Source organism: Lepidothrix coronata, unplaced genomic scaffold (genome assembly GCF_001604755.1).
Source record: "Lepidothrix coronata isolate B3197 unplaced genomic scaffold, Lepidothrix_coronata-1.0 Scaffold117, whole genome shotgun sequence".
Classification (NCBI taxonomy): Eukaryota; Metazoa; Chordata; class Aves; order Passeriformes; family Pipridae; genus Lepidothrix; species Lepidothrix coronata.
Genome location: NW_016690297.1, coordinates 700,255 through 721,862, shown reverse-complemented (window position 1 = coordinate 721,862; position 21,608 = coordinate 700,255). Strand labels below are relative to the sequence as shown.

Below are 21,608 nucleotides of genomic sequence, written 5' to 3'. Positions count from 1 at the left end.
GTATTTGCTCAGATTCCTGACAGATAACTGCACGGCAAACCCGTGCATGCCTTCAGCTACTTCTAGTGTATTTTAAGAAACACATGAAACTCTTGTGCGGGATGAGTCATGGCATAGCAGTCCCATTAATGCATTTAAACATAAAATGCATATGCCATAAAGGGATATCCCAGGGCCTGCATTTCCTTTTCTTTTTTATTTTTTTTTTCGCAGAAGTACAATTTCCTTAATGCCTGCAGATTGTTTCTGAGTGATTCACCACAATTCTCAAAGCAAGTTGATTTTTTTGGTTCCTCTTATAGGTAAAACACACGCAAGTATCCATCAGGCCTTTTGTTTTACTTTCCCCTTCCTGGAAGTTTAATGATTGGAATGCTGTTGCTGGGTGAGCTTAGCTGGTAGGATGCTGCATGTGTTGGGTGGTTCCTACATCTGAGATAGCACAAGGTGTGTGGGGGGGGCGGGGGAGTGGTGTCAGTGCTTCTGGGGACAGGGCAAGGACCTGCATAAACCTGCATTATTTGTGTATAACAGTATCCTCTGTAGCTATCTCAGACAGTGTGAGCAGGAGTGAAGAGGTCAGTGTAAAAACCAAGTGATGTACTCGGGGTAAGGACCTAGTTTTGGTCCTCACCCTCCTGAAGATCCCTCTCTCTCAGCTTCTGTGCCAGATCACTGTCCCCACTGAGGAGAAGGGCCATACATTCCATTGTTGGAAGCTGCATCCTTCCTCTTCCCAGCCTCCCACCCATTTAAAGCCTCTTGGGTCCACAGCTGGTCACCTTATGGTGTCCCTATGCCATCAGGGCACAGTGGCACCAGGGTGCATTGCTTGGTTCAAGCTACTGACAGCCAAATGGGGGATGGCACCCACTAGTCCTGAAGAAGGGAAGAAAGCCCCTTTCCTGGCCCCCCCAAAAAACATCTGGCGTGTGACAGGAGAGCAGAGGGGTACACATGGCATTGACCCCACAGTCCTGCCACATTCTCCTGGTGCTTGGGCAGCCTCTTCTCACAGAGATGCCACAGATTTCATGCTCTGTGTGGGTGTCCCTGCTAACTGAAGCACACAAGCTCGGCATGCAGTCCCCAAAGGCCAGGAAAAGATAACACCTGGGAAGTTCATCCCAGAAGTGCTCGTGGCTGCCTGTACAGTCTAAACTTCAATTATTTATATGGGGCTGAGATTAACCAAAGCTTAAATCTCTCAGGTGGTAGGGGTAGTTCTTGACTGCAGGAAAGGTTCATTGCTTCTTCAAAATGCCTGGCATGCTGTCAGGTACTCAAAGCATTAATGCCACAAATAAACATATAGTAGCAATTATTACATATAGTAGCAAGTTAATAACACTCATTGCCTTATTCTTAGTCTTATATTTTGGGTATGGAACATAAAAAAAGGTCTATATCCAGACTCCACTCCATCCCCACCAAATTGATTTCACAATGCAGAGCAGAGAAGTGATTTCCATTTTGGCTTTTCTGTTTTTTTAATAATTTTGGCTGATCCCCAAAATGCAGAAGAAAAGGGATGCCAAGGATGGTGTCTGATGACCTCCCTAGCACGCTGCTTCTCAAAGGGCTGAAACTTGTCCTCCTTGCTCATCTCCTTCAGCACTTGCATGCAAGCCTGGTTTGGTTAGGAACCAGTACCAAGAACAGGAGGAACTCCAGGGAGAGGTTTGTGAAGAAGAATGTTGAAACATTTCAGTATTAGATGATTTTTTTGCAGTATGTGGGGCTATCACCCTTGCCCATAGCAGCCTCCTGTTTGTTGTAGGTCACACCATGGGCTTTTAAGAATCCAGGCCTATCTCCTGCATTAGTCTCTTCCTGAAATCAAAAGCTATTGTGGGTTTTCCTTTCATTCCCTGCACAAGCCTTCATCAGTCCATCTCCCCCTTCCCCAAAAAAGACTTTTTGGGGACTACTTGCTTAGCATATGAAATGAATATTACCACAGAAATTCCTAGCTGTGCCTGTGGTGAATTTGAGCCTGAATGGCTTTACAGCCCTTCCAAATGAACCAGGGCAGAATTATGCATCTCCAGTGGACAACACTGTAAAACATTGTGGAGCACAGATCAGTGCAGAATTATACTTACAGACATAATGCTGGCATAAAACACTGACTGTGTGGATGAGTCCTGCTATCCAAATGCCAAAAAAAATGAACTGCTGTGAGCCAGCGGAACACAAGGAACCATCACCCAGCCCTGGATGCTCCAATAGGGACTCCTGTGAGGCGGGCAGGGGTGGCCTTTGGGAGTACAGATCACTAGTCTTCATGCTTGGCAAAGGACAACAGTGTGCCACAGGCACCCTCTCAATGCTGGTCAAAGCAAACAGGACTGCTTGCTGTCTCCTCTCTTCCTGGAGTCCCAGCTTCTAGGCAAGGATCTGGGACTGGAGCAGAAAAAAGATCCTGTGGGATGTGTATCACAGATCCAGCATGTCCCAGGAGACAGAAGGGTCTTGTCCAGCACAAATTTGTCAGAGCTGTGGCAAGGTGAACATTGCTCTTCATATATTTTTTCTATTTCTTTTTAAAACAGACAAGCAGCATAGTGCATCTACAAGATGAAGACTGAAGAATCCAGAGTTTCTGGTGGTCAGACATTGATGTTCCCATTCCTGTCATGTTGTTTTATTTAAGGGGATTTTTGTTGTCCAGTATTCAAGCATGTACGGCGGTCTTGCCCTCAGCCAGTGCCTACAATCACCTGAGCAGCTGCTTTTCCTTAGATGCTCACAAAATTATCTCTGCTGCTCCACTTCTCTGACCCTTCGTCTCTATAACTAGAGCAGCCAGAGGCAATGAGAATTGTGTAACCATCTCCCCACTTCCCAAGTGCTTGGGACAGGTCTGGTAACTTTGATAATATGTCTCATGGGACACACAGAGTAAATCTCTGTTAGATTAGGACACTTATAAATAAACTGGCTGCTTGCTACAGGAAGAAATGAAAAAGTCTTTATTTTAGTTACTGGATGAGATAGACGAGACATACAAATATTTGGGCTAATATTAAACTATCAGGCAAATGATGAAAAATAAATATATTTATTTTACAAGTTATCTCATGCCATGTAATAAACTTAAACTACTGCTAGACTGAAAGCCAGCAATTTAAGACCAGCAGGTCATCCATAATCTACTAGTGTACAGAATTACCCTGCACAGACAGGGCTCAAAGCATACAGTCCTGTCAAGTTTTGTGGCCAGGTGACAAAGAATTTAAAAGGAAAGGCATCTGTGATAAACCTACAACCATCCTGAGACACTGTGGAACTTGGCAGCAGATTCACTGCAAAGATATAAAACACATGATGAGCACGTAGTGACATCAAAAGGAGTGCAATGTAATGGTGTTCAGATGTCTCCCCTCAAGCCTACACAAAAGCTGCTCTGAGGGCTGCTGTTGCTCGGAACTCTGAATGATTCCCTTTTGATAAGCCAGTTGTTATCAAATCCAAGGAGTCTTATGAGCAGCACCTCCTGACTTTGTTCCTTTGCGAACTAAAAAGCATGAAGGCTTCTTCTGTTGCTTGAAAGATGTGTGAAGGTTCAGGTTTTAAACCTCAAATCCTGTTTTTTACTTTAGAAGTTGATTGCACAAGCGGACAGTGAATGAGTGTCTCCGTTTCCCTTGCGGTCAGAGAAGATCCTATTCATACTGAGTTTACAAGCAAACACTTCCTTTGGTAAGCTTCCCATGCAATTCAATTCATGTGTGTGCTTTTAGACTCTGTCTTTGGGTCTGGACTAACATCAGAACAAGTGAGTGAGGCAGGCTTTCTTCTCAGCCCACCACAGCCTTTGAAATGATGAAACACACTGTGTTCTCTGCACGTTGCTACAGTCCTGTCAAGTCAGTGAGATTATTCATGCATCAAGAGGCTAAGCACATACATGGGCATCTACTGCATGATGTACACACATCCCAGAATTTCACTGGCTCAACAATCAATCTAATGTTTTTGCTCTTTGTAGTTACTGGCTGGCAGCCTAGAATCCGCTGGCACCTACACTTAGGATTCTCCTCTGAGCATTCTGTGACCACGTCGTATGTTTGAAACATTATGTATTAACAGTTATGGCCAGAAAATAAATTATTATTTATGGAAGATTTGGAATTTGCAGAGAGTACTAGTCTGTACCTGTAGTGAGGCGCCATCAGCTTAAGGCTTTGGCTGTAGCTACAGAAAAGAAGACCTGTCCTTGGGATATTCTAACATTTGCTGCTCCAGGAAGCCCTTTTCTAGGTGCATCTTCTTCAGTGTATAACAGACCACTATCCATTATGGAAATGTTCAGTTAATGGACCACACAGCACCTCAGAATCCACACTTGGAGATTTTTAGGGAAAGTGGAGATTAAGATTCACTTGAAATGGCAGTGGAATTTAGCTGCACAGTGAATTCTAAGCTAGTTTTGGCCACAGTACTAGAGGTATTCTTGATAAAAACGTCATGAGGTACTTGTGACCACAGGTAGGTAACACCTTTGTCATCAGCCACTCATGAGGAAACATGAATATGTCCAAGAGGACATTGTCTAAAATAAGGCAGTGTGTTGGCCTTGGCTGGTGAGTCATCGGTATCACTTCCTGCAGCCCCTGCTTTTGCTCTGGGTATTTCTCAAGGGAGCACTGACTTAGCCTAGTCTTTTTGATTCTTCTAAAATGAATAAGATCACAGCTCTGGAGATGATGAATATGTCCTTGATTCAGAGGAATGTGCACTCCTTTTAGCATAAGTGTGCTAAATCTTCCATGAGATGCCTGCCTGATTAGTTTTTATCTTTATACATCACGGCTCCACTGATTTGAAAACTTCAGAGTCTCTAGTTGTAAAATGGAGAATTCATGGGAAGAATCTGTTCAAGTGAGGGAGTGAGCTGTGTTAATGGCTCATGCCTCAGGGTACCACTGAAAGCTGTTTGTGTGGATCTCTCTTGACTTTTCTTTATTTCAATATTTGCTTAGATGTTTCTTTAATCACTCAAAATACAATGTGAACTTCTCTGGCAGCAACAGATTCTCACCAGTTTTCAGTGACAGACCCTTCTCAGCTACTCTGAGGTTTGCTCATTTGTAAAGCACACCTTACAGAAAAAGAAAAAAAACACCTGACCTCTGAATTTCTTTTTTTAAATATCATTGCAAAATTTCTGACGTCAGACAATGAGACACAAATTACCCTGTGAACATATGCCTGTTTACATATGATATATTATAGCCAAAGCAGATTAAGATTTGAAGGTTTAACTGCTGTTGAGTTTCCACTTCTGTGAATCATACAGATCATACAGCTTATTCATCACAGCAACTTATTTTTATTCTTTAACTCTTTCAAGCTACTTCTATCCCAAGCAGAGTTTATGGGGGACATGGGACACACAGGAACAGAGAGGTCACAACTGCATAACAAACCCCAAACTTTGCAGATGAAAGAGCAAAGAGCTGTCAGTAACTGCAGCCACCCCCAATCAGTAGTGGTTTGTAACTTCCACTACGTGAGCTGACAGGCACAGAAGCCTTCCCCAATTGCCAAGATTAGTCTGTCCTTCCACCTAGTAAAGTGCCAGCTGCAATGGATGCTGATGGCCAACCCTGGAATCTTTCCATATAAGGAGGAAAATCACTTGTAAGAACCACCAAGAGAGAACCAGCCATGAAAAATCAACAGGATGGCTCAAATTCCAGGTTGAGAGAAAAAAAATCACTCATCATACTAGGATTCCTTGGATGTTATGTTATAGTTTGACTTCAGAAATGCCAAACATTCTGGTGAGAACTTCATTGATTTCAGTAAATATAGGCAGTTTTATTTAGCATTTGAATCTATGAGGTGCATCCCTGATTCTGATGGGACTCATCAGCAACCCTAACATAACTGCATGAGTATTTGTCTTTTTCTGGATAAGATGTTTGAAAAGAGGTATCTCTGCTGATAAAAGAAAGAAACCTACCTCTATTTAAATACACATGCCTCTTCACCTCACATGTGATTGTTATTAAAGCTAAGCAGGTGAGTGCTGCCAAAAATCAGTCCATTTCTTTCAGCTGAAACTGAGAAGGATTTCAGAACTTAGGCTGCACCTGCATTTGCTGTTCAGGCTCTCTGATTCATTGGTGCTGCCTGGCTCAGACTAGCAAAGAAGGGGAAGAAAGATGATGTATTTTGAGGCACGAATATGAACACTCAAAAATACCTTTCCTCTTAGAGTGGCCATAAGTGACTGCTTGACTATTTGTTCTCTTCATCTGAAGTGTTGCTTCAGATTTGTTTTTTTTTCTTCCAGCTGCATCATCTTAAGCAGGCAGTTCATGTTATTACCTGTGGATTAGCTAACACAGCCTGAGTGCAGCACTGTGATGGGTCAGGCCTCTCTCTTTCACACAGGACAACAAGGTGTAACCAAGACAGCAATCTCCTTTATAGCATTACTCACTGGAACATGAGGGCAATGAACCATATCAGGAACTGCAGCTATCTAAAGCTATGCTGGTACAAACGCCACAGGTAGCAAACCAAACCTGCTGCCACCAGTTTGTCAGTATGAATTAATCTGGGTATAATTTACCATTTATAATGTTATGTGTTATTGGAAGGCACACTCAAGCATCCAGACACCTAAACAAACTAAATGTGAGGTGCGACACTTGTGGCCATGTAAAATGTTTGCACATCTTTGCATCTGAAAACTTGGGAGGCTGGTTATCACCAGGGATTGAATTAAATCCATGAAGGACAATGTTAGTGCACCTCTGTCAGAAACTGCAGAGCTTGTTTAACCAATGCAAGTTCCTGTTTCTGAGTGTTCTGCTTATAAACGGTGTGAGAATAAATTTAACGACCAACTTAAAGATGAAACAAAAAGGACATTTCCCCCCACCTTTTTTTTTTTTTTTTGACAAATGCCTTAGTTAATATCCTCTCTTGTGGTATTTAACTGAAAATCAGTGACCCATCTTAAAAGCTACAGCTTTGAGACATGAGGTGTCTTAAAAGGGACCTGATTTTACACATAAAAATACAAACAAGTACCTACTGCTCAGCCACCCCCTCAGCCTCTTTCAGCTAATTCAGCTAGCCTTCCACAGGGAGAAGCATCCACGCTCGCTGCCAAGCTCTGAAAAGATGGACCTTTGGGGTTAGACCACATCAGGAAAATCACCCAGCCAATTCCTGTGAAGTGTTTTGAACACAAAAGCTCACTGCAAATAATAATGGTTCAGTTCTCTTTTTCAGCTATGAAATCAGCTTGCAGATTAATATTCTTCAATTACAAAGTAATAATTTTCAGTTTGAAGTGGTTTGTACTCTTAAGTGCAACTGGGGTTAATAATGGTCTATGAAAGGAGAGCAGCTAGCAAACAGTATCACAGAGTGAAAAGCTTAGCATATAGGTGCCTCAGCTCCATTTTACACTAAATGTCATATTGTAAATTCAGAAAAATTACATAGGAAGATACCACCTAGCCCACTAAGGATTCCAAAATTCAAAGAAACCTATATTTTCTGCTTCACATATGACAAGAGATAATTGCCATCTGACTGCCAAGGCAGCTCCTTTTACCTACAGCTATTTCTAACTCATATATGTAATGCCTTATCTGCTAGATATGTACAGGGCAATTTAGGTAATAAACAGAGTGTCACAAAGTTTAAGTTTTTTTCTGGATCTGTGCCCAAAAGCTTAGGTATCTGAAACTTATATAAAATGAGATTAACTGGTTTTAAATTCAAGGCATATGGTTACAATATATTTGTATTATCTACAATTTTGTTATTGGAATACCTTTACAAATAATTGTAGTCTTCTAGCATAGAGTATTAAGGTAAAGCATTCTGGGACTTCCAAATACAAAAAGCTTGAAATAAATGCTACCGAATCTCAAAAGAAAAGCCTAAGTAAGGGCAGAGACTTCAGAAATTATAAGAACAAGGCCAAGATCCTCAAAGCTGAGTGGCAGTTTTCTGTGTCCACACACAAGGTATAGATGTGCAACACTTTCTGAAAATTCATCTCTATTAATGTTTCCTGAGGTTTCTATTAAAACATGGACGTGCTCCCAAGCAGGGTAAATCCTTGGTCAGAGTGCCCTACTCCAAGTATTCCCAGTTACAGAGACAGTAACAAAACTATCTGCAACATAGAGCAAAACGCTCACTGTTACACGCTGGCAGAATCTGCATCTCTAATATGCTGAAAAAACTAGCACACTGACAAGGAAGGTTAAATGCTGCAAAGCATGTTTTATTTATAAAATGCAAGTGTTTAGAAATTCGGGAAGGTCAAAATACCTCAAACAAAATGGAATTCCTTACATTCATTAGTTCAAAAAATGCTTTCAGTTAGAGTTGAGGCCTTCAACTTTGCCTATAAATGAAACACTTAACAATGATTTGCCTATAAATGAAACACTTAACACTTAAAAAATAACAATCAGTCTCACAACCTACATATAATCAGCAGTTTATCTCACAAGACCTCCAATAACAAATTTTCTTTGTGGCAGTAGGTATCCAGCTCACTCGTCCAATGTTGACCAGCTTTATTTATTCTGACTGTCAATCACTCTTTTAAGTGCTTCATCTGGCACAAGATCTGATCTTTTTACATCATCATGGCTACAGCCCATTTTAGGGCATCTGTTAAAAAGAAAAGAGAGACTCCATTAAATTGGAAGAATTGTATTTGTCAGATATAGGCTTTTGCATAACATCTGCTAGTTTTTGTATTTATCTGGGATTCATCTTCTCCATCATTTCCTCCTTACCTCTTTTCCTCTTCACCAGCTCTCTGTAGGAAAAAATAAATCTATCTAAACTGGAGGGAATCATCAGCAGAAGGCAGGAAGGAAGGGAGAGAGGGAGGAAGGAAGGAAGGGAGAGAGGGAGGAAGGAAGGAAGGAGCACAGTGAGAGATGGAACCTCTCACCTGTAGATCACTCTCTTGCTTCATGTACACAAGCTGCTTGTATCAGCAATGACATCAGCATTGCATGGACACCTTTCTGTGTTGCTTTCTCTCTTCGCAGTCCTCTACAAGCTCCAGGTAACTACCTCTTACCTTACTAATCTGCAGTGGAGAAGTATAATCTTCACTAACAGATAAATAGGGGAATTATTTTTAGTAAAACAGATAAAGAGAATGACACTTGCAAAGATTGATTGGTGAATTAGTGGACTATCTAGTTGGTATAAAGATCAATCTGACCTTTTAGGAACTGTGAAAGCTCAGAAAGGAGAAATGGGGTCAAATTAACAGCCTCTAGATGATAATCAAATACAGAATGCCTTACAACTACTTGAAACAGCTAGATAAAGAAAGCAGGGTGAAAGATATTCAGGGACCAAAGGTCATTTTCCTTTGGCAGTGGCCCAAACACGCACAGATGGAACCTGTAGTCAGAAGTAACACTTTTCCTGAATTTTTCCTCTCTTAAGAGTAGCTTTTATCTGAGGTGCTGAACTTATTTACACTCAGTACTCATAGCTTTTACTCCACATTTGTCCACAACTTACTGTGCTTGTCATAGACCAGTCATTTAATTGCTCTGTGCCTCAGTTTTCCCATTTATCACCTTAATACAGCAATAGCTTGCCAGATTAATGAATAACAAGTGCTCAGAAAGCTTCCCACATTTCCTGTAAGCATGAAGTATTAGCATGTCCTTCCAGGCAGTGGAAAATACTAAGCAAACTGAGAGACGTAAGAGTTGCCTAAAGGAGTGTATGACAAGTCTATCAGCACAGCACCGGTGGCTGTGTGTACACCAGCTGCAGGGCTGACATGCAGCTACTGCACTGCCAAGGGCACTGAAGGATCCTGTGGATTCAAACTGGAAAGTACGTGTGAGGAAACAGCCACTCTGTGTCTCCAGAGTGAACAACAGTTTTGACTTCAGAGTCAGGGTAGCGAGGATCCCTGTAACCATGCTCTGCTCTATCAGGACACCTGCTTCCACATGAGTGTTGTTGGCAGGAGCACAGCCAAGTAGCAACACCACAAGAAGGGGGTACTCAAATGGGGAACTTGTTGCACCTGCTGGCCTGCCTTCCCACCACAGCAGATGATGGTTTTTCAAAAGTGACTGCATTTTCATGAGAAAAAAAAAAATTAAAAAAAAAAATAATTTAAAATTACAGCAGGTTGGTGAGACTGGGCAGAGAAAACCAAGTAGTCCTTCTTAATTTAGTTACAGTGAAGCTGTGGTATTGCTGTGTGTGTGCTTTTCTAGCACACTGGAATAACTGCTGTAAAAGTGGTAAGGCTGCAAGGTAAAGGCCAGTATTCAGACTGCACAAATAACTTCTGTTTAGGTATAAGGTAGCTTTTAAAGCTAGATGTTGTACAGCTTACATGATTTTTTTAACTCTAGAATTTCTCTTGTCTTTTATTTCTTAAAAGGTAAAATAAAATTCAGTCATGTGACCCTGTTTGTTTTTCAGCCGTGCTGAAACAAATGTGATCCACTACAGCAATCTCTCCTACCATGACATTCTCCTGATGGATTTAACAACACAGGGAAATATTTAGATATGAACACCTAAATTCAGTTCTGTATCACAGAAGGTATTTTTGTCATGGTTTTGGGCTGTTGAGCACACACTTCCTAGCTTCTCCCTATCCTCCAGAACACTCACTTTCGTCTCTCCAACTTGTGAGTTGTTTCCCAACTCCTGTTCATTTTTCCAGCCAAGTTTCTGTCCATCCGTGTTGCTGGTTTTGTTGTTATTCCCAGGACACTGCACCCATTCTACTTTTTTTCCCTAGACCTCACTACACAGGCAAGGTACTTCAAGCTGTCTTGACACTAAGGTAGTGGCTGGACATCCCAACTGATGCTTGATTTTATAGCAGGGCTTTCCTGCAGCAGGGAAGGAGTGCGGAATAAAAAACTCCGCTCCACTTTGTAACCCCCATGGAGGACTCTATAGAGTCCAACAGAAATGAATGCCAGAGCAATGGATGGAGGACATAAGCTGCCTGTGGCATTATCTCTGGGGAAATCAAGTTGTTGGCCCCTGTGAGACCTTAACCTGAGCATCTGAAAACTCCACATTTATTTAAAAGTCCACAACTGGTAAGTTTCCACGACGTCATCAGTCCCAAAGCATGAAGCTCTAGCATAAAGGGTGTAAAAACAAATGTGAAATCAATGATGAAATGGTTTGTCCTCTCAACATGCTCTAAAAAGTGTCTGAGACACTTTTATTTTCTTTCTTTTCTTTTTACTTTTTTTTCCTTCAGTCAAAATCATCCTGGTTTTTAAACTTACCGGGGAGAATTTGAGGTTGAAAAATTCAACTGTTACATCTTTTCACTCAAAAAAATATGTCCCATGTGGAAAGTGACGGGCTGCTTTGATGATATAAGAATTATTTAACTGCATCATAGCAGGAACTGCACAATCTGTACTGCACTGTCTGATCATTCTTAAATTCTGTACTACCTAAAATGTTGTGGTTTAATATTTCTGACTTTAACACTCACTTAAGTGTTTTAATATTTCTCAGTTGTATTGGAATATAACTGCAAAAGAGGGTGCACAGAGGAGATTTTTGGTTTGTTTGTTTTCAATATTTTCAAGATTTGCTACATAAGCAGTGGGAACAAAATCAGCAACTAAACTTTAGGAAGCTGAAGGTTCTCTTTTTTGTTCATGGCTATATGAAATCTCTTTATTTCTGTTGCCCAGGTACCGCAAGTAGCTGCAACTTCCCCACACAATTTCTGAATATTTTCTTACACATTGTTTTCATTAAAAAGAAAAGCTCTTTCTCGTGTACAGTACTAATGAGAAGACTGCGACTTGGGCAGACGCTGAGGTATTACTTCCTGCAGCCTTGCCAATCCACATACGTTTCCTAGAACAAGTGGAGTAAAATTCCACTTACACAGCAAAGCAAATAGCTTTGCCACACATTCGTTTTAGCTTACCGGACTTTTTTCTTTCTCTGCTTTCGAGACTGGATAATTTCTACAATGGCCTCTTCTTCATAAGTATGTCCACAGACCTTGTTTCGCACCGGCCTCCTCATTTCCATCTGTAATCAATAAAGTTTGATTTAAAGGAACTGATAATGCCCATGAAAATGCTTCTTATGAGATTTTATGTAAAACAGCAGGAAGTGTGTTTGCCATTCACACATGGCATTCCAGTCAAATTACAGGATCAGGCCCTGCTTGGTAAACTGCATTCCTACTTGCTGGGTTTTTTTCCCAAGCAATGTTGTTCTTCTCTGATAACACTTCTAATTTATACTGTCTGTTTTTTAACAGATACTGCAGATTTTTAATAAACCAACCAATGTAGAATATGAAATAACTATTTCCCAGTCAATTTTTGTAGCACTGATAGCATTACCTGTGTAATGGGACAAATAAAGTTCATCTGACTCCGAGTCACAGCTATATCTTCATCGATTTGTTCAATGGTCTCATCATCATTATCTGATATCTGACGAACTAGAATGGGAAACAAGAAAAAAATTATTTAGTATTTAATAAAGATAGTCAATACTTAAAATAAGCATATAAAATCCAACATTTGCCCAACTCTATCCCACAGTGATATCTAAGATTCTACAATGTATTTCTGCACCACTCTGTGAACAAGACACTGCAAGAAATACTGTATTATAATGTATTTTTAAAAATGTAGATTTTTAGATGGTAACCATTTTGTGTGTGTGTGTGTGTGTGTGTGTGGTTATTTACAGCCAATGCTAGAAAGGAGGGCTGGGAAGGAGAGCAAGCTGGCCTGAAGATGTGCAAAGCCTTTGGTATTCACTGTTCAAGTTCATCAAAACCCAGTAACACACAGATGAGTCCCCAAAATCTAAGAAAGGATGAAGTGGAGGAGATCTGGCAGATCTACCCTCAATATCAGTTTGTGTTTGAGCGTCATATACTATACATATACACTATATAGCCTGTTTATATTGTTTATACTTTAAAAGGAATTTGTACTATTTATCGTAACACATCATTTTGTAAGTGATGCTGCTCTATTTTAATGAGACTATAATTAGTGAAAAACAAAAGCTAAAAAGTGTTATGGACAAGAGAAATGTTATTGAAGCAACTTTAAGGGGGAGGGGCAGAATGAAATACTGACATCTCCCAGAAAACACCCGATGGCCCAATGCCAGGGAATGAAGCGCAGACAAAGAAGAATAAATACACCTTGAGCTAGAGGAGATGCAGGTCCCCACCTTTACCAGAAGAAGAAAGCAAGGTGTAAGCAATCTGTGTACCCAGAGGCACACCAGTCCAGCATTCCATGCAGAAACTTATCAGCCAAAGTCAAAAGCTGAGACACAAGAGCAGATAAGGAGGAGATATATATCTACATGGATAGATAGATATATGGATACAGATATAGCTAAGTATAACCTTAATGAAATGTATACATGTTGGTTTATATTCTTCTAACTTCGCTCTGTTATTTTAAATCTAGACTTTTAGCTGAATGCATTTGTTTGTCTTTGAATCTTATCTGGTAATAACAGCAAACTTAACACCTGCCATAGCTTTCCATTCCTTTGGGGCAGTTCTGCAATGTTTTTGCAGCAGTGCCCTGGGGTGCAGTCCTCAAGGTGTCCCAAGGTAAGAGAACATTTTTCTCTCTGGCTGCACAAGCTAGTTTGTAATGTAGCAACATAGAGTTCGGAGAGAATGACATCCTTCAGTAGTCTGTGTTGGCTTTGACTGCCAAGGGAGGAGTGAGAAACACAAGTGAACATGGAGGGTTTAGCGTTGATGATTTGCCTTCTACAGCATCTCAGCCTGGGTTCCCTGTGCTGCTTTTGCACACTATCAGCCAATCTTGGCATCTTTGCATCCCTGGCATTCAGCCTTCCACAACTATTAAGGATCAGTGTTTCCTAACTTATGGTCAGTCCTGCATGCCTGTCTAATACCATCACCTTCCGGATGATAACAGCAGACACCACTTGTGGAGCAACCAAAATCTCTCACACCCAGTTCTGGACTGAGCACACTGCCCTGGGAGCCAGCACAGCTCTGGCTGAGGTACTCTGAGCATTGGTGTTGCAGCCATCGCTCCACCACAGCACCTCCCAGTATGCCAGGTCTATTTCCATATTTTTCCTTCCTCCTAAACAGAGCTTGCTCTTCTTTCCTTTCCAATATTCAAAGCATTCTGGAATGTTTCTGACCCAGGTACTCTGACCCCAGGTGTTGGGGTTGGAACTAGATGATCTTTAAGGTCCCTTCCAACCTGAACCACTCTATAATTCTATGATTCTACTGTAAATACCAAGGGAATATTCAGGCAAGCATCATGGATATTTCTGTGTATGTTACTAAGGCCTCATTCAATCAACAGGGTGTGGCTTCTGGGGGAAAAGGAGCTCAAATGTCTAATGTCAATAATAATTTCAAGGCTTTAATCTCCAAGAATATTAACATACCTTCTGACCCATTAACAAAGGCAAGCACTTGCAAATCAGAAGGAAAAAGTGGGCACAATTTAACATTAAATACCAAAACTGCAATGGTATGGACACCAGAAATAGAATTGCGGCAGTCACCAGTTTTCAGAAAAAAACCTCTGTCACATGTTAATCTTAGATTGCTCATATATAAGGTTTATTCTACCATAAAGACATAATACTTGAAGTAAATACAGCTTTTGGATGGAAAAAGTGGGGTTTTTTAATGAAGGTTTTGAAATAAAAAGCAATGGGTGAAATCCCACTGAGACAGCAAGGCTAAACAATATTGCAAATATTGGTAGGTACCAGCTTTGGCATGGGATGCTTTAAATATCATGCTGATTTTTTTTCTATGAGTAATGCCAACAAAGAACAAAAGATTCAGAATTTCCTTAAGTCCACATATCTGCAAATTTTGGCATACTGCAGCTCTAATCTTTCCTGTGGAAAACATCTGGAAACTCATTTTTCTATGTTGTACTTTGTTTCAGCCCATGAACTTGGCATGTAGTTCCATGTAGTTCCAGTGTATCAGGGCACCGTGTCAATCAGTGATGTTAGAAAGCATCAGCACTAGCAAGCTCTAGGACAGGGGACTGCTTACAAAGGATAATTTATTTATCAATATTTAGATCCCAAGGAAGGTGGGTGAAGTTTTAAAGTGTGGGGCTTGTGCCTGTGACTTTACTTCTTAAGCTCAGCCCTATAAGTTAGGCATGTAAGTGGCTTTTTCAGGAAGAGTATTCGCCTTGTGCAGCACCTTCTGACTGCTACGGAGTCACCAATTCCCTCATCACTTCTGTGTATGCTTACTTAGGTACCAACACAAGAATTTAGGAGACTGGTGAAGCCTCCAAGTTTGAAAATATAAGCTTAAGCTTACATACTGGTGCTTAAGCCTCCCATGAAGGCTTCAGGTCTTTAAATTATGTGAGCTAAATCACAGGTTGCGGTAACTTCTTTCCCATACTGGCTTTGGAGGTGATTTAGAAGCCTCATGTTTAATGGTTGAAATTCCATGAGTTGAGACCTGCTCCTTGTAGGTGGGGTATATTAATCTTCCTGGATTCAAATTATCCTCTTGTTGCAAGCTTATCTGAAACACTTCAGGTTGCACTTCATTTGCAATGATTTTGTATACAGTCTACCAGAATGGGGCCCTGGTTTCAAGAGGTGATCACAGCACAAATGAATCATTATTTAAAATATTTCCTTTTCATAAGCAGCTAATATTTTTAATAATAAATATGCAAGACTGGGATGATGCAAGTGATACCTCAAGCATGTCAATAGCAAATTAGCATAAATCAGATAAACCACCCACAGATTTGTTGTTATTGCTTGATGTTCTACATTACAGGAGGAGAGAGGAGAGTAATTTTTACAGTGACAGTAAATTTTGCAGAGATTACACAAGATGCAAACATACATCCCAAACTGGTCAGTAAGATGCTCTAAACTGTAGATCTGTACATGTAAACTCATATTGGAAGATGTTTTCATTAAGAGCAAAGGCATTTTTTACCAAATGAAATGTATAAAAGTTTGGAGGATCTAAATTGCAAGTCTCACTATTCTACAGAAAGAAGAAATAAAAACATGGGGTCATGCATATTTCAGCTAAGCCAGGTTACATTTTGGTAAAATTGAGTTTTCCTTGCAAATTTAAACCAGACACAGAAAACACTATTATTGTTCCTGAAATTCAGATGTTGCCTTAAGTAACAGAAGTGCATACCTCTATTTTGGTAGTCAGAGATCACATTTTAAGTGTCTTAACAGTTTCTAGTTTTCCATTCCAGCCAATTGAGACACGTTGTGAGTATTAGTAACATTTTCTATCTGGCTATCTCAGCAAGATGTTTACAGCTGATTAGTGCCCACTGTTGTAATAAAACTGCATTCTCATAAAGGTATCTATTTTTGGCAACACATCATAATGAATTCTGCAACTGCCAACTGTTTTTTTACTTATTCAATTTTAATTAAAAGCTGGTAGTACTTTATATCTCTATCACTTTCATCTCCTGATAATATTGTGACTAATATGCCTTAGCTCAGTTTTTACCTACTCTGCTTAGAGAAACTGAGAACTTTTAAGCCAACTTTTAAAAATAAGAAAACCACAGTGCAGAGACATTAACTGCTAGATTGTGACTTATATTAAGCATGGATAGCATACATGTCAAAAAAACATGAGAGGGAAGATCCTCTCCATTGGCATTGTTAGTTCTATGACCACAAGACTGCTGTCCGCTCACTGCTCCCAGTGCCAGCAATGCCCTCTCCTCTGTTCCTGTTTCTCTAACCTGGACCTCAGTGAACACATATTGCAGTGTAAACTTAATTGATTTCTTTCCTTTTGTGCTGGGCTGTTCTGCCTTCTCACCTGCCACCAGTCAGGCACTAATCCTGGAAATCAAAAGATAACGTTAAGCATGCGGGACTGACTCTTTGTAAGCCTGAGCCACCAGACAGGCAAGGCCTTGGCTCCCAGGAGGGTCTATTGTACTGCTGACTCCATAGAAATAACAGCAACTCATCCAGGCTGGGAAAAATCCTATCTCAGAGAGCTCCAAGAAAAACATGAATGTTATGAGGGCAAGTCAAATGCCAAATGTTCCTGCCAGCAGGGCACAGAAAAAAATGGAAGGTGGGGGAGGTGAAGGACATCATCACATCCAAGAGTTGTTCTCTGAGAGTCAGAAGGCATCTGGGGTGAGGAAGGGCTAGGGACAAATCCAAAGGAAGGATCTGACACTGCCAAGACCCCCCTGGGCAATGCTTAAAAGTAGGTCAGCATGCCCATTACTGCTCTGAATTTGGGTTAGTCTTCAGATCCAGAGAAGCAGACCACAACAACTGTCCAGTGTCCTTCCCGTGCAATGGATCTGCAGTGAATGCTACAGGAGAAGTGAAAGAAGAGGGGAAGCACAGAATACCTTCCTGGCAAAACTTTCCAGTCTCTAGCAATTTGTGGCCAAGGACTTCCTGAGTCAGAGGTAATATCTTTGCCTTTAATAAGCCCTGGAGTTTTCCTTCAATGAATTTGTCTAAATCTAGAGAGGGGAATTTCGGCCTGGACCTTTCAGCTTGATTAGAGACAGTTATCTTTGCTAGAAAGGTTAGCAACAGCTTAATTTTCCTTGAAAATTACTGCAGAAGCTGCAGGTTACAGTTTAATTTGATTTTTAAGAGGGAAAATAAGATGTGCAAGCTACAGCTGCAGTCAAACAGTTCAAAGGCTTTCTGCTTTTGCCAGAGGCATCCGATAGTTTAATTTGCCAACCAAGCCAAACTAAGCTTTGCATTGAAGTACATTACAATTTGATTACTTGCTGGTGTTGCAATACAAAGTTGATCTAAGGAAGGTGGCCTCTAACATGTTGCTCTAGATTGCAATTGCAAATTTACTTGTTCCTGCCCAGGCCAAGTGACTGGCTGGTAATTTACTGCCAAGTGCCTTGTACGTGCCCTGTTTTACAGACTCTTGTGTTAAAAGTATAGATATGCATTTAGTAAATTCAAAATAAAATGACATTCCTGTAAATATAAGCCATTCTTATTTTCCTGGAATGTGAAAAAGAAATTAGATGAACAAATTAGCAAATTGCTAGTTCCTTTACATAATGGTGGGGAAAGAAAGGATAGTCTCCTTTCCACTAAGCAACAATCCTCTAAAAACTCCTTTAATGTCATCAAATTCACAGTACTTGCATATTTTACAGTATTTTGTCCCACTAAGCCACAGGTGTTTTAAAATACACTATTCTAAATGGCAATACTGTTCCCATTTTATTCTTTCACTAATGGCTAGAGCTGCTTGATGCTAGTTTTCCAGAATGATTTACAATGAAGAGAAACTGATTTGGTGGAAATGTTATGGGACACTCATTACAAAAATGTAAGTGAAGGAAATGGAAAGACAGTTGCAGCTAGATATAATTTACTGTTTAATGTATTAATAAATAAAATGTGATTGCAAATCCTAGGGGGAAAAAACTCCAACAAAACAAACTCCAGAGGTACCCTGCAAAACCTTCAACTCACTATTCAAAGTGAGACATAAGACATCAACTGTGCCTTTAGATTTTGGGAAATTCAGACTTGTGCAGTGGGAGCTGTATCTAGAAATGTGAACAGAAAGAATATCTTTGATTATAAACCACACAACTCAAAACAGTTTGGTAGGCAAACACAGAGGGAGCTTTCTTGCTCCTCTGCTATTGCAAAGACACATGAGAAATCCACACTTCAAAGCCTGTGGATGACATTTCAAACTGCAGTTTCCTCACAGCTGCAGCCTGGACTCGATCTGAAGAAGCTCCTGAGGGAGATGAAGATTACCTAAACATATGTCATGGGGGTCATCAGTAAGCTCAGAGAAGCCACCATTTCTGAAAATCTAAGGTGGCCATATTCTGCCATCCCAACTACCATAGCCCATGATAGCATGTAAACTTAAGAAGCAAGTGAAGCACCAAAGATTTGCTGAAAATAAACTGAACTGATAAACAGACTGTTTAAATGACCAGGAAACTCTAGGTCAGAGTGACAATGGAGCAAAAGCGTTAGGGATGACACGAGCAAAGCAAGACAAAAACTGGAATATCTTATGAGGAAAAAATATATCAGACACAAGCTACTAAATTGCAAATATATGTAAAGAGCATTTTTATTACTTGGGCTTTTTCCTGCTCTTCAGAAGAAAAAAGGCTGAGCAATCACTGCTTCATGCAGGAGGATGTATAAAGGCAATTTCCATGCTTGGAGAGCATCATTTCATGTATAAGAGATGAGAAGAATATCACACACATTTAAAAAATGAAGAAATTCACTCCAGGCACATGAAAGAAAAAGTTGCAAAAGATGCAACCAGAAAAAAAAAAAAGCATACCATTTCATTAGAAGATGAACCACTTTCCATTACTAACATTGTGGTCAGAATCTGGAATGTCACTGATGCAATTCTAACCATCAAATGACATGAACATGCAGGGCTTGCCTACACAGAGAAGCTGTTGCAAAATAAGCGAGGGTGTGAATGCAGAATGCATTAACTACTTGGCATTAACTCAGTTTGTGGATGCTCCTGTTCTGCACTAGGAGTGCCTTTTGGCTGTTTAGCCTAATCCACTTCCACACTGGACTAGAGGAAGGCACTGTTAATCCTGGGCAGGAGGAGTGAGAGGACAGCTGTCAGTACTGACAGCGGTTTGGAGCCACATCTGTTTATGCACGAATCCCTAGCAGTCCTTGGATGGTCTGTTCTGTAAATTTCACTCAAATTTTCTCAGAACAGTCCACTAAGTATTCTCTACAAGCTGAAATCATGTCTATGACATCTCTGAACAAAAGGTAACATCATGTAATATCACGTACCTAACAAAAGGTAACATCACCTCTACGGGTGGGGGTCACTATGCCCATTTCACTATGTCATTTGTGCATTCTTGTAGTCATTCACTTCTGAAATGGTGAATTGGTGACAGATTTTCAGGTGGAACAAGCTTCTGCTAGAAAACACTCCTGGACAGAACTGTTGCAGGGTAACAGAGGGACAGAAACCAGAAAGAGCAGTGATCGGGCAAGTGGACGAGGTAGTGTTGGTCCATAGCAGTCCATCCAACAGGCTGCCATGGAACCAGTGAGCAGAAAAGCCCCTAGCAACCCCAAATGATCATACCTCTAGAAAATTATAATTCAGATTATCATTTCAATCTGCCTCTTGACATTCTCCTCACAAGACCTTTTGAAAGAGACTTCATTGTTTTCCTATCCTAGCAACTCTGCTGAAAACACCTTAAGAAACACCTTAAAATAATGTGCCCTGGTGCCAGGAGAGTAGTGAACACAGATGCATGGAGTGTGTCATGTGTTGGGGAATAGGCGGGAATATTTATGAGCTATACAGTGGGAGCACATGGAGCTATAATCCCTGAACACTAACGGGTTGATTTTGTGATTGGCAAGGATGACACTGACTCAGCAGCTTTTTGAAACTGCAGAGAGTGCACAGGAAAGAGTGATCTGTCACCTTTGGGTATGGGCAGGTTTATACTACAGAAAACCAGCCTCACTGCCCCTTTCACTCAAGGGAAGCTGGAGAGAGGGATATGCCTCTCTTTACCAGGAAAAGACAGATATATAATATCACTCTTGAATAAAGACATGAGTACAAATACGAAAAAGTGAGAACAAAATGATAAGAGCAAAATATTATTCTCTCCACACCCTAAAGTCTGATGTTAAAGCACTTGAAAGAAACTTTCAGGTGAGATATTTTATTTCAAAATTAATATTAATGAAGACAGCATTTGCAATTCTGTTCTTAGTGATGCATTTCAATCCTTCAGAGTGCTTTCTAAAACTCTTACCTCCTCTCAAAATGAATTTGCCTCATTTAGAAATATAACATCAATTGAATATAATTCAGTGTGCAGTGATGCACTATATATATATCCACATAACCTTTTGGAGCTTTATTATTAAGATACATAAAGAGAGAAGTTGTGTTCATTTTCCAAGCTTTTTCTATAGAAATAATTTTCCCCCCCTCTATTTTACATATAAACTTTACCACTCCAGTTATTCTGAATTCTCCAGCTTTGCAATGCCTGGAATGCCTCTGCTGAGATGGCCCCTGGGATGGGCAAGAAGAGCCTGGCCCTGCTCCAGACACTTGCTTGGGGCAGCATCTCCTGCTCTGCTCTTGCCTTCGGTCACCAGCCCACAGCCCCAAAAAACTCCTTAGAAGAGGAATTTTCCTAAAGCAACAAATCATTTGTAGAAATACTGACACCCAATTCCTTCTTCTCTTAAACACAAAGATGTTTATTATACTACCATGACCATTTCATTGGTGGAAAACTGAGGCAAGGGCAGGAATATGTCCCAAACCACCAACACATTGTGTGTGCAAGACCATTGTCTTTCCCATTAGACCACACTGCCTTGCCCCTGAGTAACTAAAGCTATGAACAGTTTCCAAATACATTTTAGTGAATGCATCAGTTCCACACTAAAAGCAAAAAATATAACAGAGAAACCAGTATCTTCTAGTAATTGCACAATATCTGGTTGTTTATTTTGAGAAGACAAACAGTTGCACTAGAGAACACATGATCATT

The 21,608-nt window shown here is 40.5% G+C and overlaps 1 protein-coding gene across 5 annotated transcripts in view; it reads right to left on the bottom strand.

Annotated features, from left to right (window-relative positions):
• Window positions 1–8,245: 8,245 nt before the first annotated feature.
• The window catches only part of NSMCE2 (NSE2/MMS21 homolog, SMC5-SMC6 complex SUMO ligase), a 128,151-nt gene continuing 114,788 nt past the window's right edge, over window positions 8,246–21,608 (bottom strand). For 4 of the 5 annotated variants that reach the window (XM_017825258.1, XM_017825254.1, XM_017825257.1 and 1 more), the window contains 3 exons: window positions 12,384–12,484; window positions 11,957–12,063; window positions 8,246–8,661 (listed from right to left, as the gene is read on the bottom strand). In XM_017825258.1, the coding sequence (XP_017680747.1) occupies window positions 8,565–8,661; window positions 11,957–12,063; window positions 12,384–12,484 (305 nt within the window). In that variant the 3' untranslated portion in view covers window positions 8,246–8,564. Of the gene's footprint in view, window positions 8,662–8,789; window positions 8,813–11,956; window positions 12,064–12,383; window positions 12,485–21,608 lie in introns of all 5 variants that reach the window. The other variant, XM_017825255.1, reaches the window with a different exon arrangement.